At 41.9% G+C, this 24598-nt stretch overlaps 1 protein-coding gene across 7 annotated transcripts in view; it reads right to left on the bottom strand.

Annotated features, from left to right (window-relative positions):
* Positions 1–24598, bottom strand: part of CADPS (calcium dependent secretion activator) — a 415573-nt gene that overhangs the window by 89724 nt on the left and 301251 nt on the right. For 6 of the 7 annotated variants that reach the window (XM_074344558.1, XM_074344560.1, XM_074344559.1 and 3 more), the window contains 3 exons: positions 11121–11227; positions 4326–4482; positions 2798–2939 (listed from right to left, as the gene is read on the bottom strand). In XM_074344558.1, coding sequence (XP_074200659.1) covers positions 2798–2939; positions 4326–4482; positions 11121–11227 — 406 coding nt within the window. Of the gene's footprint in view, positions 1–2797; positions 2940–4325; positions 4483–11120; positions 11228–24071; positions 24090–24598 lie in introns of all 7 variants that reach the window. The other variant, XM_074344564.1, reaches the window with a different exon arrangement.

Here is a 24598-nt window from a genome sequence, read left to right as displayed (position 1 = left end):
TCTGCAAGCAAATCTGGCAGTGCATTTCTCAGTCATGTTACCTATTATCAGGTGCCTGTAAGAACCACTTTCGAAAAGTGGAAGAGCAGAACTATTTGAGGATACTAAGTGTTTGAGAGAAAGTCTGTGCTGTGTATTGGAGAGTCATGTTGCAACATTCGAGAAGATTAAGCAAATTCAATCTCTTTATCTAGTCAGCATCTTACTTTTGAGTAAGCTTGATGAAAAACATTCCAAAAAGATCATACTTTACTTAGAAAAAAAAAAAATCTCTGCTTCTTGATCAACCCTCTACCTAGCGATCAGATGGACGTTCATACTTTGTTTCTCTTTGCACAGTAGGAAGTATTTAGACTCATTCCTCTTAGCACATAAGCATGTTCCCAATTTTTTTATACCCTTCATTTTGTGCCGGCTATTCTGCAGATCTGTCCCATAGCATCCACGTTCTGTGTGCAAGTCAGCTAATAACATGTATGTGATCTCAAAGAATTTTAACTTAGCTTATGTTTTCGTTGGCACTTTCTCCAATACCTCCACCTACTCTGAAAAGCACGAACTGTTTAGCATGATTTAAACAGACCACAGTCCTGTTCACGAGCCAACAGCACAGTTTGGGACAGCGAAAAGCTACTTAAAGAAAAACACATTCCCACAAAACATTCTCAGGTTATTATTCACAACTATTAATCCTTCGCTAATTTTCAGATCTTTAAATGACTGATCCAAGTATTCAAATTTTATTTTTTCACTCATGAAAAAAACTTAATCATTTAGAAAAAGTCTAAATCATTCCCAGACTAAGACTTCCAATTGTGAAAATGGTTTTGATTCCACCTTTACTTCTGACTGATCAAGTATACGTAATGCTTCAAAAAGGAATAGCACTCATTGGCTTGTTTCTGAAGAAGGTAACAGGTTATAAGATGACTTTAGGGACATCATCACAGAGCTCCATGACAATTCTCAGACACTGAGTAGAGACGTTCTTAAAGATGTTTTACAGAGGAGAAGACAATTACAGAGGTTCAAACCCTTGCCTTCCGGCTAGAAAATGAAGAACTTGGCCCTAACTCTAGGGCCCTGTAAGAAACAGCGAAGGGTGCTTATCACTTCCTCCCATGTGTGTTGGTGGTATCAGCCTCCACATTTAAATTCAAGTAAGAAAATGCTATTTTAAGACCATAGCTATTTTCAAAATGTGAATATTACTCATTTTAACCTTTTCCTTTTTCACAACTGTTCTGCACAGTACCACTGCCTTGATGAGAGTGAGCATTTAAAGAAACACAGTCACTCGTTAATGCTTTATCATTAAGGGTCCCAGTTTTATCCTCGTGAGTGAAAAGTCAGCAGGGCCATTTTAATAGAATGTTATAAACCTGAGAATAACAAGCTAAAATTTAGATTTCTTGGTACTTGCAAACGAAGAGCCGTTGCCTATTAACCTGCTTTTGGTACGTAAGCCAAGAAACCTCTTTTGTGGCTCAGATGTGGAAGGAGCGTGATGGGCTGTCTTATTCGATGTAATATTAGAAAGAGGGTCTCAATTCAGAAAACTGTGTAAAGACAGGCCCAAGTCAAGGCTTCCAAACTGAGAAAAATCTCTTGAATATTTGTTCCGAAAGTGCCTGAAACTGTGCTGTGCATACCCCAATTTGCTCCATCCTACAAATGGAAAGGGCCAGAAGGAATAAAATGGTTTTCTTACAGGAAAAAAAAAAAAAGAATCTAACAGGGCAAAGCGATGATCAGGCTTTAGTGAAGTTTTTCAAACCATACCAGAAAATGCTCTCCATTTGGGAGTTCTCTACTTCTCCAGAAAAGAGGAGTCTGAGGCTGACCCTCGGCAGCCTTGAGTGACGGCCCTCCTCCTTGCAGGGGGATGGAGGTGGCAGTAAATCTGCCACACGTTTGAAATGGAATCTATTTGCCATGCAATCGTGGAAATCGCCACATTCACAACCTAGGGGATTTCCTGTAATTGGCCCTACAGGATAGATACTTCATTAAAAAAAAATGAGTGATGTGGTCAAGTACATTTAGGAAACTCCGGGGTGGGCACAAACGAGTTTCTGTATTACTTGATTCTCAGAGTTTTGAATTATCCTGGGATGCTTTGCGGAGATGGGTACTGGGGGGGGGGGTGGGGGGGGTGGCAAAGGCAGAGTGGGATACATAGAGTGTCTTAAACGTATCTGGCCACAGAGTCCTTTCTCTGAGGAGTGTCTCAAAAGCTTAGACCAGGAAATGACAAACTCTGGCCCAGAGGCCAGTTTCCCGTTTTTGTCAATCAAGTTTTATGGGAACACAGCCACACTTGTTCATTTACCTCTTGTCTATTGCCGCTTTGTGCTACGCTGCAGAGTTGAGAGTTGACAGAAATCACGAAGCTTGAACAGGCTAAACGTTGACTACCTGGCCTTTTACAGAAAAAAGTTTGCTGACCCTTTGCCTAGACCCCTATGGAACGCACTTTGGGAAACATTAATCCCTAGGAACAAAACCCCTGGAATAAGACACACAGTACAAACATCACAGCCAGGTTTATACCCCGTATTGCTTATTTATCTTGTATAATAAAACCAAGATTCCACTGCAGAAAACATTTCTCAACCTCTCCCCCACTCCCCTCTTTGGACAAGGAGGCCATGACCATCACAGGTGGAAGGAAGTACGGTGTTTGCTCTCTGTCCATGTTAACAATGAAAACCGTAAGACACCATTAATCCATTTCTGCATGACTCTCCAGCCATTGGGACCCAAACTCCGATGGTATCAAAAGAGGTTTCCTTACTTGACTGGTTCCCATGACTCCCGCTCAAAGCCCCTGTGAATGGATTGTGCTATGGAGGACTCCATCAAATCCACATATCTAACCACAAGTGGGGCAAACAGGTCTTGCAGGTGTTTGTGAAATTTTCCATTGCACAGATTATCTAGAAGAGATAAGCAAAAGCTTGGTAAGAATCCACAGTTGCTTCATCAGTGAACTACGTACACAACAGAGAGGACTGTCTTCTACATTAAATATATTGCTTCTAAAAAAAAAAAAAAAAGCCAAAAAGGAGGAGGAGGAGGGAGAGGATGAGGAGGGGGAGAAAGAGAAGAAGAAGAAAAAAGTACAAGAACAGTATCAAAGCTCACGCTTAAATCTGCATGGAAGCAAAACGAAATTCAAACCTTTTTTTCCCATTTGTATCACTCTCCTAAAAAGGAAAAAAACAAAGCAAAACCAATTCTCCCTTAAAAAAACAACAAAAGCAGCAACAATTGAGACTTTTTTTTTTAGGTGTTCTTTGCACCTGCTCCCTTTCTTCCCCTTCAGATACCGGGAAGAAAGAACATTCTGTCCCCCTCCCTTTCTTCATCCCTCTCCCCAGGGAGATGAGTCTCTTTTATGGCCATGTGTTCCCAGAAGATACATTGAAAGGCTTGGGCTGTTACTTAGCTAGAAATTGTTTTTCATCTAGGAAGCATCTTTTGATAAAAATTCAAAATGGGTAGAGGTTAAGTCAATCCGCTTGTTCGAGAGCAAATAAAACACACAGGCCTGGGTACCACCTTCTCACTGCTCTCGGGTTCTTCTGCCTCGTCAAGAAAGGGCCCCCCGCAACAGGACACTTATTGGAAAAAAGGGCATGTTCATCAGCTGTTAAGTTTTTTTTTTTTTTCTTTTCTGATGCTATTTGATTTTCAGTAGGAAAGCTAATATACAATCATTGGGAAAAACCTGCACATTTGTATGAAAAAAATTAAGTTGCTTATCTCTTTGATAACCTGTTCCTTTCAAGTAGCCTGTATGAACAATCGTATTTTCACTACACTATCTGCCTACAAATATTTAAATTACGTTATATGCATAAATGGACTCATACAATAGTATTATTTACTAACTTGCTTCTCACACTGTCTTTCTGTTGTCAGTACATGAATTTTATTTTAAGAGCATCATTGTAAAGGCTGCATGGTAGTCTAGCCATTTGTTACAAATGATGTTAAAAAAAATTCATATTTAAAAAGATCGATCTACTTGTGAGAGTATATTTCTAGAGACCTTGACTTTGAAGGAAGTTACAGGATTTTGTTGTGAGACTGATGTATAACTGAGATCCAGCCTCGAAAGTAGTTTGAAATTTGAAGATGTTAAAGGTTTTAATAAATATAACCCAGTTTCTCCATCACCTGTAAGTTTTTTGCTTTTAAAGTAATCTGAAAACTGTGAAGAGCTGTGCCCAGCCTTTTGTCTGCTGAGGGGGATGTTCTGGCCATCTGTTTATCTGCACACTACTTGGGAAAGTCAAACAGTCAAAGATGATACTTACAATCGGTACGGAGAAAGTCATTCAGGAGCTGAAACAGTGGAAAACTGTCCCACGTGTCTGGGGGCTGCACCTCTAATGCGGCGTCCATGTCCACGGCAAAGAGCGAGAGGAATGTCTCGGCGTGCTCCACCATCAAGTCTGACCACCACGCGAAGGCCTTTGAAATTTGGCAGAGAAACAACAGACCAAGAGGCGATGAGCATCCATCTCTGACCTCAGACATGAAGTCAAGCCCTCGCTGTTCAAGACTCATTGTGCATCCAGCAGGGTTTGGTCATTTTATTGTAAAGAGAACAGCATTTTTGGATACAATTGGGCCTCGATGTGTCCCAAGGCGATGCTTTTCATGACTCCAGATCTGCCTTAGAAAGTCCTTTTTCTGACCCACCGGTCAGAGGACACAGCTGGAGAAATGACGGGTGTGGAACTTCTGTTCAATTTACAATAACTCAGTATGTTTGGAGTCATGCTCTTTATCACTCGTGTTGGCTAGTTCTTGCTCTAAGGTATTAGAATTTGGGAGTTTCTTCACTGTGTTTATGGGTTTTCTGCTGGTCTAACTTGAAAATTGGCAATTATTATTTACTTATCTCTATGCATCTGGGGCTTAATTGTCTGCGGTCTCACACAAGCTCAGCGACTCATGTTTCCCTACACGATGGAAATGTTACTCCTATTTCAGACCAAGGCGAAGGCAACCATGGTTGCAATTGTCGCAACACTTTGGAGTTGGAGTTTCTTGCAGCAGGGAGCCTCTGGTTTTGCATCCTGTTTGTAGGAAAGCTCAGGCTGAAGCTAGGAGACACTCAGTAAGAGTAGGACTTACTTTTCTGAGGGTTGGACACATATGTACATTGAAAACCAAAAATATCAGTGAAGTAACTCATTTTCATGCACGTGGGTCCTTGGAAATCACTGTGCAGGGTCTCAGAGGTGACATTCACATCGGATGGGCCAGATGTGAATGCAATTCAAAGGCATGCATGCATGTTGACTAGTCAGTTCTGGCAGGGAGCATGCAGAATGAGTGGCGGTGTCAACAGGCCCTTTTTATTTTTTATTTTTTGCTGATTTCAAAGAGAGCAGAAAAACAAAAAACAAATTGCCAGCTCCATCTTGTCCCCCGCCTCCCCACCCAATGCCGTAAAGTATTTACATGGGAAACACTTTCCGGAGCATTCACCGAAAGAAAAAAAGAAAAAAAGAAAAAAAAAAGAAAAAGAAAAAGAAAAAGAAAGAAGAAAAGAAAAGAAAAGAAAAAAAAAGATGGGAAGGCATTTGGAAACATGAAAGATGATTATGGAAATAATTCCATAAATGAGGGAGTTTGCTCAATGGACAAGCTCTTCTGTGATCTATTAGTTATTGGGGGATATTCTAACAGCCACCAGGAGGCAGAATAGGGGTCCACCTCTCTTCTTTCATGAGACTTCATTTTACTTACTTCTCCTTTATCAACAGGTGGCTGGTTTGCAAATTAAATGGAAAAAATCAAGTCATGGACCATTCTGCAAGGTCAGCTTGGCTGGAAATAGACACCTGCTGTTTCCGTTCTAATTTACAGTAAAACCTCACTGATTCAGAGTGATAGGAGAAGAGAGATGCTGGTCCACTAGCAGAAAACAACCTAAACTGCTGTGCTTTCTAAAAAAAGAGAAATATAATTTTGCTGCTTTCCAGTGCAGTTCGTACTTGGGCACCAAAGAAAAAGGTATTCATTGGTTATCATATAAATGTACTATAAACATAAAAAAAAATTTTTTTTAGACTTCTAATAGGCATAGATAAGTTGTCCTCTAAGTTGAAGTCAAGGAGATGGAAGCTTTCATTTCATGGATCTTGGGATGGAACTGGGAAGAAGAGACTTCAGAATTTCTAGAGAACGTTGAAATCCCATCAAACATCTCACTTAAGAGAAATTAAAAGAGCCTGATCTGCAACTGAATTGTCACCAATTACAAGTACTTGGGTCTGAATCAATGAGGTTTTACTGTGTAGTTTTACCCCCTGGGGACGAGCGCCCTGGGGTTTGGGGCTTGCTCCGTGATCTGGCTAAATCTGGCAGAGAAAGAAACCGTCCATCCACCCCCAGAGCTCTTAGCCGTGTCACTCAGGGCAGGGTCCTTCCGAACATTAAAACTTGCTGGAGTTCCACTTGCAGCCCCCGACCCCAACCCTACATGGAGGGCTGACTCTCGTGAGTCCTGCTGCACGATATTTGCGAAATTCACACCAATATTGGCTGGTACTTATTCTTTAGTTATTTGATCCATTTTACATCTTCAGGGTGAGTCCAAGAAAACAGTTACTGGGGAGACTGAACTGCCTTCCCAGACACAATTTTGCTCCAGGATGACGGGAAAAAAGAAAGAAACAAAAACAAAAAACAGACACAAAACGAAACAAAACAAAACAAAACAAAACAGCTAATCCTAAATGCCTGAAATTAAACATTTCTCAGCCCAACCTCATACCTGGCTCTTAACAGCTTTATTGGGAAAGTTGCAAACCAGAGGCCATTAGAAGCACTCACTTCTGCTACCTACAGAAAACTCAGTCCCTTGTTAGAATTTGATAAATTATTGAGCAATGATCTAAGTTGCTGCATTAATAGTCATACAGGTAGGCAGCCCTACGAAGAACACTGACTATGGTGATATGAAATATCACCACTGATGTCTGGTAGAGAAACTCAGGTGAAGTCCTAGCAAAGGAAGAGACTTTAAATAGGGGGTTATCGGAGAAATGAAGTCCAAATTTATTTTTCTGCACCCAAGGTAATTCTTTCAGAACCTCATAATCAAACGTGGCTCTCTGAGAAGGAGAAAAAGATTCTGGCAAGGGCAGTAACCATCAAAAAGCCACTATCATCATTTTAATCAAATGAACAGTCTGTGTGTCTGGGTTGGGCCAGGCCAAGCTTCAAAATAAAATCACCACCACCACAATTATATGCATTTATTTTATCCTTGCTCATATAGGTGAATGCTATTCTTGCACATGAGTTAACTCAACGTTTACGGGCGTCTAACGTCTTCGGAAATCTTTTCCAAACACGAGGAGCTGTATTTTGGCTTCTAAATACTTACCCAGGGCTTCTCATTATTTAAAGGCAAAGGCGTATGCTTTTGGAGCACAGTCAACCACGTGGAACACACTGTATATTTGGTACACAAACTACATGTATATATGTACCCCTCTGTGTACCACAATACATATATACATATACATACGTATACATAGAGAGAGAGATTGGCAAAGTGAAGCAACGGGATGTGAAGGCATAATTCCTTGTGTGCGTGCGTGCGTGCGTGCGTGCGTGTGTGTGTGTGTGCATAACTCAGGCTCTAAGAGAATTAAGCTGTAATTGAGAGAGACGTGAGACAACTGTGTATGTGTCTATATGACGTAGTCTTAGCTGGTGGGAATTTTTTTCTCCTGCAACATTGCATGACTTTATATTGGACTTAAAAATGGTTTTAAGGATTATTATATTATATTATATTATTATTATTATTATTATTATTATTATTATTATTATTATTATTATTATTATTATTATTATTGTCAGGGAGGCAATTCTCCTCGTCACTTTTATTTGCATGGTGCCACCAAACAGCATGACCGCACAGCCAAGATCCACGCTGAGGATGGAGTGATTTTCTAGAGTTTCTTGAGCACCCAGAGAAGATGGCAGTGAGGACGGGCCAGCAGAGAAAAACATTTCATACTTCATCCTTTCGGGAGGAAAACCTCGTCCTCAGTGTGTCAAGGCCAGTTCTACTTCTTTCCTTGCAGCCCCAGGGGCCCTTCACCCGGCTTTCCCCTGGAATCAGCTGGGCCATTTAAAAAATTACCAATCTTCGGCCCCTTCCTAAGAGATTCCAGTTCATTGAGCTGGGGTGACATCGGGGCATCAGGAAAACTGAGGAAATACCTTCTTTGGAATAATTTTTAAAAGCTTCCCAGGTGGTTGCAGTCTGTACGTGAGCGCTGAGAACCAGGGGTGGTGACTTTCTGGACCACTCTACCTGGAAACCAGCCCAACCTCCTTTCAGCATATCCTGACTGTGTCATTTGCTTGGTACCGTCCACGTACGTTTTGTCCCTCTTTAGGATGACATGCTTATGTATTTTGCTTCCTTAGCAATTTGTTCCTAGTAAGACAAGAGCCAAGCTTTGCCGAGTGCTCACTGCGTATCGAGCCTAACCCCAGATGCATTATTATTGGCCTTCCATCCTAACAACCATCTGTGGTGCAGTCTGACTGTCTCCAATTTATGGAGTAAAAGAGGTTAAGTAACTAGGTTGAGGTCACAAAGCAAGAAACAGGCCAAGCTGGACTTCAAAGTCAACCCAGAGCCAGAACTCCTGGCCACGCTGCATTCTACTGCCTCGAGGCCAAGCCTGCCTGTGCCTCCTTGTCCAACAAGAAGGCGCTGAGGTAGCTTCCCCAGCACTCAGCAGATGGGTAGTTTTTGACTGATTAAGTAACGAGGTCTTGTGATTGGGTGAGACGACTAATTCAAGAAACAATCCTGTACATTTTTGTCAAAGCAAACTGGGTGTCTGAATCCCAACGTGTGCTGAAGTTTTCATCCCTAACTTCTAAAGCCAGCAAATGAGAACAGAAGTGAATTTATTTCCACTCTATTTTGAATTGGTAAGATTAGAACATTTTTGTGATGATGGTTACAAAGGTACTTTAAGATGGTGATTAGGACTTAGTGAAAAAAGGGATTTTTTTTTTTGAAAAGTGAAAAAAATACCTTCTTTGGAATATCAGCTTTGCTTTGGTACCTCTTGTGAGTAATTTGGAAAAATATCCACCCTTTCTTGGCCTGCAGTGCCTTCAGAAAATAACTTGAAAACAAGTACATGTATCACTTTTCTTCTTCCACTATTCACTTAAGGAACAACTAACTATAAATGAGGGAAACCATCTTCTTTGTACCCTTATCTTCAAAAATTTGGCCTGGCATCTTGGGAAAAGCCTCAACCACAAATTGAGGGAGGGCTGGCCAGACCCCTCCACGCGTCTGGAGACGACGGTGTGGACACCCAGAAAAGAACACACTTACCATCACTTGAACCCCAGATGCCCTCAACCTGAAAAGAACATTGTAGACGAGAGAGTAGGAAAAAAAAAATTCTAGCCCACTTAACGTCATGTTTGAAGGTGAGTCCTATGTTGCTACGGTTGGAGGGTGTTGATTTTGGCCCCTCTTCTCACTCCTGGCTGTGCGTCTGCTGGGTGCTGTAGGAGCCGGCTACACCTGCCGCGAGGGGTCCTCACCCCTGGCTCAGAGGGCTTTCGGGGACATGGTGCTTCTTTGGCACTCTCTCTATATATAAATACTGTATATATGATTCACATACAGACAGCTGTAGAGGAAGATTAGTGTCACTCTGGCTAGCGACGGGTTACCATGGTCGGTACTCCATCTGCTGCGATCAGGGGAAGTACAGACGGACATAGGAGCCACGACAGGCTAAGGGGACGGAATCAAGGCAGGTAGGAGGCGTGTGTTGGGATGTAACTGCAGTCGTTGGTAGGTATACCAGTTGCTTCATGCACGCACAAGAGAATCACCCACGTTTTCCCCTGCCGTGGAGGGCCACCCATTCATTTCACAAGCAGTCCACTGGACATCGCTGTTACATTCCTCGGGTCAGTGTTAGGAAGCAGGAGCACCGGGAAGAGTCCCCATTAGAAGACATGGTACCGGAAGGGCATGCACAGACTACGACAGCAGGGGGCTGACTCATTCGTTTCGGTCACATACCTCTTTGCCCTGCCACGATCAGCCAAGATTGAACGGAACAGTAGAGAAACAGGGAGGAAATTTAAATATGCAATCAGGCATTAGTCGTGACGACTGGCTTTACGGTGTGTTATATACTATTTAACTATACTGCCAATTCTCATTTAGTCCTGGGAATGATCATTTTAGGTGTCTCTGAAATTACTTTTATTGAAGGCTCCCCCCTCCTTTTCTCCCCTCTTGCTGTAAGTGTGATTGGAGAGGAAGAGTGAGAATTCGTTTTCCAAAAGGCGATTTTAAAAGAGGATTTTCAATCTCTCCGTCTTGAAACAAGCAGTGATTTAACAGTTTGATCATAATGAAAACGTGGAACCTTTTCTTGGAAGGGTTGGGTTGTTTAAGTCCGTACAGGTTTGGGATTTAGTTAGCCCTGAAATCCCTCGGTTTATAATTATGATCAAAATAATCATTTTGACAGTGGTTGAGGAAAAAAGTAAGCTATATCTAGATGTAGGCTGGAGAATCAACAAGTTGAACAACACAGAGTAACTAGGTTCTGTCACTGCGTTTGGCATCCCAGGAACAAAGGACAACTCCAGTGCAGGCAGGACTAAAGTTACGGAGATAAATTCAAGAAGATGGCTCTCAATCCACACACCAAATAAAATAAATCAAAACAACAGTGGTGGCAACAGAAACAACCACAGAAGACCAAAAAGTATTTCATGTATTCCGGACAATAACCATATGTTGCCTGAATAATCATCTTGAAAACATACTCACCTCTGGCTGGTTGCTAGGAACATCTGAAAACTTACGCTGAAACGTACAACAATGCAACCCCTCTATGGTTGTTTTAAACAACCTTCCGAAGGCTCCTGCTCGAAAAGCTTCCACTTTCGTTCTCTTTCCAAGGCCAGTTAAAAGAAAATGGGTGTTAAAGCATCTCTCTCACAAGGTCACTGGTAGAATCAGGTCTGCGCCCTCAGCTAAGGGACACCAAGGGACATCGCCCTCCACGCCCGCTTACCTCCGCGTGGTGTTCCTCGTTCTGTTGGAGAACTTCAATGACTAGCTCAGCAAGGCGTATTGTGTCTTCCAGCTTTTTGGCAGGAGTGATTAACCGGCCTACATTTTCTGTAGTACAAGAATGTGTGTTACAATTCAGCGAAAGCGTCAGGCTGGTTTTTGCGGCCACTAGAACTAGTGGATAAGAAATTCCACATGGTTACCAGTTTCTTAAAAAGTTTCATGCAGATGTTTAGTGCCACATAATTAATAGTGAGCAAACCATAAAGCCATTTTATTATGATGATGATCGCCATCGTTTATAATAATACGGATTAAGAAAAAGCAGTGCTCCAGCTTCAGACGTGCTTAGTAAGCTGTATAAAGACTATGACAGCCCGTTTCAAATTTAGCGACATTTGTACACATGTTCTTTAAAGACAGCATAAACATACTATCTTGTATCACTCTCTAGACAGTGTCCGTGCTACCGGAAGTGGGAAGATGTAACGGAAGCTTGGTCTTGATTGCTGCTACTTTTGTTTCCTGGATTTGTCCCTAAATATTTGATACTTCAGAAGTGTTTTTCATCATAGGTCTGCATGTTTCATAGGTATTGGAATGTTTATTAAAAAAAAAGGAGACTCAAAGGTCTGGCTGTTTTAAGTTGTCCAGGGAGGAGGCTGAAAATTAATGGACTTTCTGAGCCATCAGGGAGGAGGCAGGATAGAATTATGAAGAGTGTTGGCTGCAGATTACTGGACGAAGTGCTCTGTGCCACTGGTTGGTACAGCTGACATGTTGTCACCTAACTGATGCACCCCAGGTTTTTGTTTTAGTTTCTATTGCATTGAAGGGGCTTTTATCTGACTCAAGAACAAACTGAACTCTGGTTTCTGTTGTATTCTTTATGGAGCTAAATTCCTGAAGGTTTGGCAATGTCATTATGTTACCAAAATTATAATTTTTTTTTCCTGGGGTGGGGGGCAACAGTAATATTTGAAACGTAAAAGTTTTCTTAGCCAATGAAATGGCCTGAATTCAGTCTAAACTCACAGGAGAACGTGTATTTCATGCTTAGACCCCTCCAGACTTTGACGCCTCAGAGTCATTCAGAGCCCATGGTGGGTAACAGTAATAAGGGTCCTTTAGCCCGATTCCATAGGGAGGTATACACATGCATAGAAGCATGGCTAAAACTTATTTTCATCTCTTTATCTGAAGCAGATATGCTTTGGTTTCAGGATTTTTTCTTGCTAGAGAAGGTCACTCAATACTTCACAGGGAGGGCTGGTTTCTTGTCGTTGGTTTAATTTTTGTGTATGTATGTGTGTCGGGGAGTAAACAAAATTGTAGGAGATCGCTAACTAAAAAAACAAACAGCTCCTCATAATTGTCCCCTTGTGTGTTTGTTAAATAGGGGACGAACACGTCAGATGACTCATAATTTAGTATCTGATAACAAAAAATAAATTCAGTGCAACGTTATCCAGAGTGGTCCAGCCAGTGGATCCTAAGAGTGACGGACAGAACTGGATAAGATTATTGAGGTGTTGAAAGTCTCACTCTACCAAGGCTTGATGACTGGGGTGCAAAATGGGCTTTCTGGACTCAGGCCAATGGAATGCTCCATTGTCTCTGCCAGCCTTGAGGGGGTGGGAAATGTGACTGGGTTCCAGGTTAGGACATGAAGGCGGGATCCACAGGGGAACAAATCAGCAGATTAGGCAGAGAATATCCAACACTCAAAGTAAGGGGATGTGCAGAGCTTAGGGGCTGACAGCTCATTGGCTGGTCCAGAGTGATCAATATTTGGAGAAAGAATGAGTGACAAGATTGATTTCTGTGCTTCTGGGGTACCTGGTCTGATTATAATTTCATCAATGAACTAACAGAATTTCATGAGTAGCCTTTCAGGCATTTCTACAAACATACTGTGTATATATGTTGGGGTAATATGTGTAGAATGAGGTATTTGCATTTTGATAGTAAATATGCAGAAGCTACTAGTTTTTGGTTAGTTGATACTCACATTTACACATCAATCTGCAAATTCCTCATCCTATGCTTATTACCCGTTCGACACATACACTCACATACGCACATCACACACTTACATACATTTTCTAGTAACCAGGCAAGCCTGCCCATTAACACAAATCTGCAGGAAATCCCACTTGGGGCACATCTTTGAAATCTCTTACTTTGAAAAAGACAGAACGTTGTCCTTTCTGGTGAGACACTCACCAAATCCAGGGGAATTCTGCCTGTATGTGACGCGTGATGTAGAAGTGGAAATAATTCCCATCAGTATTTTTAGGTACTTTTATTTAAAAAGCTGTAGATGATTTTTGTGTTTGGAGAAATCCAAGATGCGTAAGCTGGGACCACCTGAAGATCTGTTTTAATACGCAGGGCTCTTAGACTGACTACAATATATATCGATAGATACACATAAAGTGTACGTGTGCACGCATTCTATGAGTGTGTACACATGCACGCTGGTATGTGTATGCCTCACGTATATATACAGACAGTATGTTTAATAAAAGCTTTTGCAATTGTACTTTAACATGCAACCATTTAAAGTAAGCAGGTTAAGTTCCCTTCAATCTAGAACGTTTGATCTTCCAATTAACCCATGTAGCCAGACTTTTCATTTCTTATTAATTAGCTGCAATCCCATGATCTGCAGATCGAGCTACTTTATTGAGACACGATTCTATTTTCCTCTCCACTTGCACTGCTAACTCACTAGCTGAGTAGTTAAAAATAAAAAAAAAGATCCTAAAAGCAACCTCTCTGAGATGTTGTCTTTAAAGAAAATATTGTGCAAAATCCTTGAGCACCTCCTCCCTCCCTCCTCAACAGAGTTCAAGGAGAAATTTGTGTTTAGAAATGATTTTTCTTTTTCTTTTTCTTTTTTTTTTTTTTTTGGTCACTTCGGCTGTCTGGAAACAAACTGCAATATTCTTATCACCCAATGTTATACTAGCTGGAGCACTGATGAAGGAGAATTAAAAATACAATATACTTAGTTAACATTTCATACAACAGAATTGAAGCTCATAACATAGAAAAAAATTGTCATGCAAAATGTTATGCAACAATGTTATTTTGTGCTGACATTGAGATTTGAAAATGTTGCATATGCCAGACATCGCTAGACAAAAAAAAAAAAATGTGGACATTTGGAAATAAATGCTCTCTTTTCGAGTCTCTCAAAACCTACGGTGTCAAACTCGAGAGTCTGAGCCTCAGGTTAGTATTCTACACAAAATTTCCAGAGAAATGAACAAAAAAGCAAACTAAACTAGAAAGCTGTCGAATAAAGGAAAGGTAGAAGTTTACGGTACTTGATTTTGGCCTAGGCATGCCTTTGAGCCTCTGATATAACATGCTGGTCTGCGTTTGGGTGGGTGGAGGAGGCCCAGGAGGTGACGGGGGAGCTGCTCGGGTAGGTGGAGAGAGATGGTAAAAAAGTAAAGAGACAAAGTGACTATCACGAAGGGTGACAAGTGAGACGACAAACTCTGAAAAGAACAACCAGACAGGCAAAAATGATAAGACGCGAATGGAGAGCCGTTGCTTTCCTGGCGTGACTGCAATGTGACAGAGGTGTGACGTTGTTTGACAAGGGATGGGACTCTTACCAGCGTCACCAGCACCACCGTGCTGAGACGCTCAGAGGCTGAATGCAAATACGGGATGCCTTTATCCAGATGGATACACATGAATGATGGTGGCAGCACCATAGACGTTTTGTACAATAAAGAACATCTCTGCGTTAATCGCTGCCTCCTCCTTCTGGATGCTCGGAAACAGCCCTTGATGCAGTCACGGTTGGAGGAGCTGGCTTCTCACCCTCCGCCTGCTACTTAACCGTCCAGGCCACCTTGGACCGTCCACTCAAGCCTCTCTGTACTTCAGTTTCCTATTCTGTACATTGAGAATATTAACGTCTTTTTGGTATACCTTGCGGGGCTGCTGACGAGAGCAAACACAGCAGTGCACGGGACGGATCTCGGTAACGCTTAAGGCGCCTGCAAATGTTTATCGTTATCCCTTACATTGTGAGAAGGCGGGAATTAACCGCTTTGCAAGAGCAGATGAAGGGCCGTTATTAGCTCAAGTGAGCCAGGGAATAATCTTGTTCCCTTCGTGGAATTTCAACATGTCAAAATCTGTCATTTCAGGGAGGAAAAAAAAAATGTGTGGTATCTGATTGTTTCCAGCTCATTTAATTATTTTTCAATTTGGAATTCTCATGGCTTTTATATTGTGGGTTGAATCATATATAAAAACTTGCCAGCTTATCAAATATGTTAGTTGCTATTCCAAATGTTAGAATACCGTAGTCAGCACTTGACCCATCTGTCATGTGGTTTTCAATATCAGCGCAGCAAACATCCTATAACAATAGCCTCTCCTTCCACACAGGCGCTGAGCGCCATCGGCTTCTCCAATTCTCTCTCTTTAATGAGTGTCTTATTAACCTTGGACCTGGCCCTCTCTAATGGTTCTCATTTATAAAGCGACCTGTCGGGTGAGGGGGGCAAACTCCGTTGCCAAGTTTGCTTCTTGGTTTCCTTGAATTTTCAACTGGGAAAATGAGTTTTACTGCAGGCGTATAGGAAATGCAATTCTAGCAACATTAATTAAAAAAAGAAACAACATGAGAAATAAGGATAAATGTAGTATTCTGTCAAAACCCTCTATGAAAAGCAAAAGTTGATGGCATCCTTTTCTTGTGGGATCATCTCAATGTTTTAAATCAAGGACTAAAAAAAACCAAAAAACATTATGTACCCGACTCCTCTTACTTAAATCTTTTGTTTGGGAAAGATCAGAATTTGGGAAAAATCAATTTTAAATGACAGCTCTATAAAGGAAGGCAACTACTAACCCTTTCTTTATAAAAAGGTAGTCCACATTGTATGTTTTGTTAAGATCTGGTTTTCCACCTACAGCTGAGCGGACAGTTAGGTACCTCTCCTGGCTCTTTCGATGAGTGTGTGTTATCTGAGCGTGCAATTCTCACGCAAACTCCTCATTTACTCTTGCCCAGATAACGGCACCCGTGTAAACCACTTAGACTGGTGCTTTATATAACAATGAAATATCCCCACGCTGATCTATAACCGACGAGGCAGCAGATACACATTTCAGCTCAATGGGTCTTGATGAGAGTTCATAAAGGGATTCCCTCCTGCCAACTGTCTGTCCAGAATTCTGACAGTGAGGTTTGCCACCACAGAAAAACAAGCTCCCTGTTTTGTTTTTTTTTTTTCCCTCACAGAGCAAAACAAAAACATCATACCTTGGTTTCCAACTTCATTTACCCAATTACCATTGCTCATGTTTACACAATTAAATCTGCTTGGCTTCCAGAGAGAGAGTTAAATGTGACTGCAGAAAAATAAAAAGAGAATTCCTCTGCATGCTCAGCTAAGCCAAGGAAGAGAAGCATCCAGGAGCCAGAGACTCTCCAATTAGCCCTTAAATAACCTGACCATCTCTGGTTCCAGCGAGAGAACTGCCAGTCTCTGAAATACCCCATGAGAGATGGATGCGGTTGATGGGAAGCCCACTTACAACCGAGTTCCAACCTATTTATGTATGGCTGAAGATGCCAGTGTTTGTATGATGCTATTACTGAAAATAACTAGTCTGGAGGAATTCACTATGATTTGGGGGGAGGGGTAGATAAAAGTAGGAACAGAAAGCTAAGCAGATATTTTCAGAGTACTCTGCCTCCTTAAAATGACGGTTCCGCAGACCAGACGTTTAGCGCGGGGTTATAATTCAACATAATTTCTTCAGTGGGGACGTCTACCACATGTACTGATCCCCTTTGCGTCTTCATCACTCCCTTTCAGAAGACTCCATCGTTAGGACAGCGTAACGTAGATCGTAATAAAGACTGGTGGATGAATAGTGCACTGTTTTCTCTACGCTTTTCACTGCCACCGTCTTTGTCTCTTCCCCATAAGCGCACGGGTGGCATGGCCCGTCCATCCTATATCCAATGTGTCTCTGGATTTTATCTCCCTCTGTTCGGGATCGTGTGCCTACACTCTTGCCGAGGGAGCAGACATGCAACTCAAGTCTTATCATCTCCATCTCAACTGTTGCTAAAGACTCCACACCAGCCTTTAGCTCCCTCCCTTCCCTGCAGTTCATCGTTCATGCAGCAGCCACAGCGATCTCTGTAAAGCACCCGTCAGACCCCTGCTCAAAAGCCTTTAAGAGATGTCCACCCCCACCTGCTTCGTAACAAGACTTATGCCTTCATAGCAAAGATTCAGCTCCTCTGTTCATACCTCTTCTTGAGCACTTATGGCCCCTCAAAAAGAGCTAATTATATGCATGCTTGTCTCCCCAGTGGATTCTGTATTTCTAGGGGCTAGAACAGAACCTTGCCCAGGGCCGGTCCTCAAATATTAGTGGATGGAAATCCTCAGTGGGTCCTGCCCAGTACTGTGCTTCCATGGAAAACCAAATACTCTGTACTTGCAACATGCATAAAAACTATACAGCAACTTTTCTCTCTCACCCAGAGCCCGCGGTTACTTAACAAAGGTATTAAGCTGAATTCCTGAATAGCAAACATTCTAACTTAACCTGCCAAACCAGAGAAGAACTTCAGGCATCTTCATGCAATGAAAAAATGATTTAAGGTCATTAAAATTCTTTGTACTTAAATAATATCCATGAAAAAGAAAAACGCTATTATGATTTTTTTCTTCTCCAATTTGGTACCTTTGGATCTCGAGTCAGATTTTGTCCTTGAAACTGAGCTGCTGTACCTAAGAAAAGTAAGCTTAATTCTGGATAGACACAGTAGTGGACATCTGTTACTCTTGTATGTGCGGTCATCTTGCTCAGGAGAACAGCCTCTCTTCCACCCCACGTGGCTCTAGTGGGAATGCCAAACAATGAACCCTAGAGGGGCAGTCATGTGAGCCCACCTACGGCAACCTCAGTACCCTGCACCATCATGGGTACTATGATTGGCTCAGGAATGAATATGTGACCCAAACTGGGCCAATGAGACCCTTCACTGGAATTTTCTACAGTTTCTTAGAGAGGAAAGCTCCTTTTCCTGTAGGGTCATCAGCTAGGAAAAAAGCCTGGTGCTGTCAGATACAAACTACTGTATATAAAAGAGCTAAACAACATGGTCCTACTGTATAGCACAGAGAACTACATTCGATATCTTATAATAACCTATAATGAAAAAGAATCTTAAAAAAGATTATGTATATATATGAATCACTGTGCTATACTCCAGAAACTAACACAACATTGTAAATCAACGAAACTTCAAAAAAAATTTTTTTTTTACATAGAAAAAAACCTGGTGCTATCTGTGGCTATGTTGATCCTAGCCATGACCCCCAGTCACATTAAAGAAGCCTGTCAGCAGTTGGAGAGATCAAAACACACAAAAAGTCTTTGTGTCTGAGCCCACTTCCTCCATACATTTCCCAGCTACACAGGCCAAAAATTACCTTCTCTTGCTTAAGCTATTTAAGGTTGTGTTTTTTTGTTATTTGTTTTTGTTTTTTGCTTGTCACTTGCTATAGCAAGAATATTGATTTAACAGTACTACTAAATGTCTACCTAGTTCCCAAATAAACTTTCACATGTATGGCCACAAGCTCTCTGGGGCAGGATCCTGGGGCATCTGGAAGGATGATGAGCAGAGACAAACACTTCAACAAGGTAAGGAACACGTTGGGGAATCAGCCCTTGACCTCCATGACATCCTGCTCCCTGCCATGCATCAAAGACCCCAGCGTAGGTGAAGTCCCCTGGTGCTGCCTTCCTGCAGCATCCTGCATTTCCCTCCACAGCACAGCCACCGGAATGAAATGACTTGCTTTATGCCTGTGTTCTCCACTTTACTGCAAGCTCCCCCCCAAGGGTAGGGGCCTCGACTGCCTTTCCTCATTGCTCCCTTCCCCGGTGCCTGGCACGGCTCCTGGAACTTAGTGGGTATTTAACAAACATACATGCAACTAGATTGCAATATTTCAGTTTGAAATTTAGGATAGAAAGATAAATCAACTGCTCCCTATATTCCGCTGACATCCCGATTACAATCCCTGTATCAGCATCGGCAACACCTGGGAGCTTGTCAGAAATGCAGATTTCCAGGCAAGTCAAAATCTACATTTTAACAAGATCCCCATTAAATTTTGAGAAACATTGTTTTCTATTCCATTTCTGAAATCAAATAATATGTCTATATTGCACATTTGGAATTGGAAGTTTCCTTTTAAATAATAATATGCAAATAATAACATAATTTATATTTTTATAATAACAACATACATAACATTATAGATATAGGTACAAAATAATGAGTGTTCACTATGTGCCAGGCACTGTGTTAAGAGTTTTGTGTGGAATCTGTCTTTTAATTTTTGCAACAACCCTTTGGGAGGGGGAACCATGATTATTAGCCCCTCTTGCCGAAAATAAAAGTGAGACTTAAAGACGTTTTTAAAAAACTTATGGGAGCCGAGATTGTGATTTAAATTTTTGATATAACAAATCTCAATTGCTCGGGCTGGCCCTGGGGTGCCATTTTCTTGGAGCTGTACATACAGAATTCTAGTATATGGATGCTGGACACCTTTAGCTGTCATACTGGAAACTCAGGCCAGTTAATGGATTGGGAGTGGGGCCATTATCTCTTGGCTGAAACAGAAGGCAGCCCAGTGAGGGGGCGGGGGTGGCTGAAGGCCCTGAAGAGTGTGCAGGACCCCAGACTAGAGTCACTCACTGCCCATCTTAACCTGAAACTGTCTTCTTCTGCGTAAGCCTTGGTTTCCCCATCTATCAAATGAAAGTTTGGGATTAGGTGACTGAGAAGCCCCTTTTTGGCCTTATGATTTTATCACTAATAATCACAATTATTTCATAGTATAGAGGTTCAAAGTGTGGGCTTTGGAATTAGGCTCGTGTTCCAATTTTGTCTCTGTCACTGACCAGCTGTGTGACCTTGGGTCCAGTCACTTAACATCTATTTCCATTTCTCCGTATTTCTATAGACGAAAGAGTGATTTCTTATTTCATGGAGTGTAAATGGATGCATCTTACATTTGATGGTGTGTCACAGTTTAGTTGGCAGCATTGCTTTATTCTTAGGGGTACATAAGTTAATGGGGCATCTCACAACTGATGGTTTTTGGAGTCAATGAAATATTGTAATAAATTCATATACTAAAGATGGTAATAAAACTCATAGAACTGTTGTGAAAATTAAATGACATTCATGTATCTGCTTAGCTCATACTATATTCTCTTTTTCAGGGGTGGGTGGTAATTCGGTTTGTTTATTTATCTTAAAGGAGGTCCTGGGAATTGAACCCAGGACCTCATGCACACTAAGTGCACTCTCTACCACTGAGCTATTCCCTCCCCATAAATTCTCAATAGATGACAGTTGTTATCATTAGCAGCAGCAGCAGCAGCAGCAGCAGCAGCAGCAGCGGCAGCAGCAGCAGCAGCAGCTTGTCTTTTTTTCTGGTAGAAGAGACACTAGTTTCATATTTATCGGTTCATGGCGTATTTTTAACGCATCCTCTTTTTCTCCGAGATCTTCCTTTGTGACAGTATTTGAAAATGTTTCTCCTTGCCTTCCTCACTTTTTATAACGTATAGACGAGGTACTAGTCTACAAAATAATGTGGGCTTGGAAACTCTGATTTATGTATCATAAAACAAGAAGGATGAAAAGAGGAACCTTTAGTCCCTCGTGTATGAGACAAGTGCGAGATGGTCTTTGTGTTCGGTTGGCCTGGATCCTGCTGAGATGGGATTTGCCCTCACGGGCCTCTTGCGTGGGGGGCTCCACGCTGTGTGTTGTGAGTATGGCAAGCTTGGCTGTCTCTTGTTCTCCTTCAGCTGGAATTGGACCTAGAATTTTGATGGAGAGAGGGAAAGATACAGAACCTCAACATTACAGCATCTGCTGGCAAGTCCTTTGGATGGATTTGACCTGCTCTAGAAGGTTTCCCTCAACTGGGGAGAAAAAAAAAAGTCTCAGTTCTCTGGCCATCTCAGGGAATCTCAACTGCCCTCAGGAAGACTTCACAGTGGAAAGATCTTGGCAATTATCTGGTCCCAGAAAAGACCGCTCTGTTCTTTGGTGGTCTTCCTGGATTAAAAGTTGTAAGTATTTTTGAGTTTATCCACTGAGTGAAAGGATATTGTCCAAGTGCCATATGGTGGAAAGAGACCAAAAAAAAAAAAAAAAAAAAAAAGCATGGTGTTTGTATTTACAATGATCTGGGTTCAAATTCTGCTTGAGAATGTCACTTACCCTTTCCAAATCTCAGCCCCCTCATCTGTAAGAGGGGCAATAATGAAGCCTTCTCTATGGAAATAAGGGAAAGACTGAATCAGGCCCTCCAGGTAAAGTCCTCAGCACAGTGCTTGGGCCCATAGGTGTCCTACCTATATCTGTCTGAATGCCTGTCTGTCTGTCTGTTCTGTCTGTCTGTCTGTCTATCTATTTATCAATCCATCTAATTTAGCAAATCCTTGCCGTATTTCAAGTTCCAGCAGAATTGTTACGATGCTGAGAAAATTAGGCAAGTATTTGGTCAAGAACAGGAGTGTAGACTTTCTCAGAGCTTGCTGGGTTCAGAACGTGTGACAGTTTAAATGGAAATACATTTAAAAGAATAGAATTCATTTGCAGGAGTCACAGCTTTTCTGTAGTAGAGTAACAGCCTTTTGCATCTTTCTGTTTTTTGAGATTCTATCGTTGAACTGAACATTTAATTTCTAATAACGCTACCAGACAGAAAGTCTAAGTTCACCAAAATGCCATCTGCAGGGTCCCATAGCCTCTCAAGGCACGGCCTGACTAAAGGACTCCTCAGCGGTCTCTATTCCACCCCAATGTGCACACAAAAGTCCAGCTGTGCCCAGCCACGTCCCACGGTTGGTCTGGCATAGTTATCCATGTATTCACGCTCTGTTCCCTCTATGGAAACTGAAAAGGGAAGGGGAAGGTAAGAAAAAGGATTTAAAGGTCAGGAAAGAAGTGATTATGATTGAGATTGAGATCTACTTTGTCTGGAAGAGGCCTTGGACACACCAAGCTTCAAACCCAGCTCGGCTTGGGCCTTAACTTTGAGGTCTAGTTTTACTCTCTTCCTCCTCCTCCTCAATCCTTTCTCTCCATCCCTGCCAGGATGATTTTTTCCTGGAGCGCAAGTCACCAAGGCGTCCCCTCGCTTAAAGAGCCTTCAATGGTTCCCTGTCACCTATGGAAGGGAGACAAGTGTGATTTTTTTCTTGTGAAAAATCCATACACGTGCAAAAGTTGGTATAGATTCCAGGTGAGGAAACTCTGGGCCATGAGACACAGTCTGAACTCTGTATCACGAAAGCACGTAAAGGCCTCTGAGGTCATGCCTCTGGCCTCTGTTGCCACCATCAGCACCCATTTCTGCCATCATTTCACCCAGTTTTGCAACCACACTGAATTACAGAGTCGTTAAGAGTGTGGCCTCTACCTGGACTCAGATTCTGGTGCTCCCACTTGCTTTTCTAGGAGCATGTTATTTAACCTCTCCATACCTCAGTTTGCTCATCTCTAAAATGGGAATAATAGTCGCATCTACCTCATGAGGGGTTTTATGGACTCAAAAGGATTAAATGCATGAACGCATGTCAAGTACTTAGAGTTGTGTGTGGTCTGAAACACACACTGCATAAGCTTTAGCTGTTTTTTACGAGCTCTACGGTTTTAGGTATTTGCACACGCCACTCTCTTTATCTACGACACCTCTCCTCTTTCCAATCCATCTCCCTTTCACCGATTCTACCTTATCTTTCAGGATGCAGCTCAAGCTTACCACCCTCGTGAAGGCTCCCATGGCTTCCTGACAGTGCCCTCTTAGACATAACTCTGCCGATCGGTGTCGCTGCGTACTGAATTTGCAATTCACACTTTTTCACCCGCTTACACATATGCTCCAGCTATTTCCCTCTTGTTCACACAGTCCCTGGCTTTTACCCCTGTACTTGGCATATGGTAGGCTCCCACTAAGCACCTGTCTAATGAATGAATGAATGAATGAATGAATAAATGAGTGAATGAATAAACAACGTCCCTTCCAAGGAGAGAAAGGCTTGTATGTCTTGAATATAGGTTTGTGGGTCTTCAAATACTTATTGGTAGCCTGGTGCTTGGCCTGTGCTCAAAAATGCTTTCTGAATTGATCTGAAATACGTTCAACTTTGATTAAATGATAATTATCTTGAGAATCCTTTAGACCTTAAAGCAATGACCCATACTAGATATTGATTAAGGTTTTAAGTTAAGAGCTCTCCTCAGAAGATGCTCAGAAGTTTCAGGACCAAACGAGAAGAAAATACCCAAAGCCAGAGAACTTTTAAGAGCTTTCCCCTCAGGAAACTTCCAGCAATGGCCCCTGTCCAGGCACCTAAGCGTGCATCCTTCCTCATCACATGATACACACAAGAACAACACAGACACAACTCCTCTCTGTTTGGCTGATACACATTCATCAAAGAACACAAACTTCTCAATAGGGCAGAAAACAGAAAAAAAAAAAGAAATGAAAAACAAAAAGGCAGATTAATTTGGGTCAGTAACTTTAAAAAAAAAAAAAAAAAAAAAAAAAGCACGTGAAGCCAAATCACTCGAATCCTGAAACCAAAGAGGAAATGAAGCTCCACAGCAAACCAGAGTTCTGTTCCTTCAAAGCTGAGGCCTTTACGAAATTCTGCTCTAGGAGGTCAACATCCAATGGGCATGAGATATAGTGAGACAGCACAAATTAACTCCTTAAGGATTCTTGCAACTCCACATCAGTCTTTGGGAGCACATACGTTAAGGAGCTATTGAAAAACGGAAACAAAACAAAAACCGAATATAACTCCACAGTCCTGACAGTTTATAATGCATAGACAATGGGTTCACCTGCGTCCTTCTGATTCTCTATTTGAAAAAGAGAGCACGACAAGGAGAGAAGAGAGAGAGAGAAACAAGAACACATATGCAGGATTAATGAGCAAGTGAACCCAAATGCCCCCCACCTTCTGTGTGATACATGATATTGGAAAGAAAAAGTTGCCCTTGGGGGTCCCACCGCCCGGAAGTGTGGGGGCCAGCAAAAAAAAGTCTCCTTCACAGAGGTGGAAAATGCTGCACAAATAGAAAATTAGTAAAATTAAGTTTCATGTGAAATCAAGCTATGAAACATACATGAACCATCCAAGTGACAATTAAGTCATATGTTCTAGCCAGAGCTTTGAGGACGAGGACAAGTCAAAAATCTCCAGAAAGAACAAGGAAAAGCTTCCCAGCTTGAGAGAGAACAGACAGGAGGCGCAGAAGATCTAATTTTGACAGAGAAAGGACCACCTTGTGTGATCTTATACCCACGATAGTTGGACATCTTAAATCATGGAAAAGAAGGCACGGGTTTGCCCCCCAACTGTCCTTTA

Source organism: Camelus bactrianus, chromosome 17 (genome assembly GCF_048773025.1).
Source record: "Camelus bactrianus isolate YW-2024 breed Bactrian camel chromosome 17, ASM4877302v1, whole genome shotgun sequence".
Lineage (NCBI taxonomy): Eukaryota > Metazoa > Chordata > Mammalia > Artiodactyla > Camelidae > Camelus > Camelus bactrianus.
This window is presented reverse-complemented; position numbering and strand designations above follow the sequence as displayed.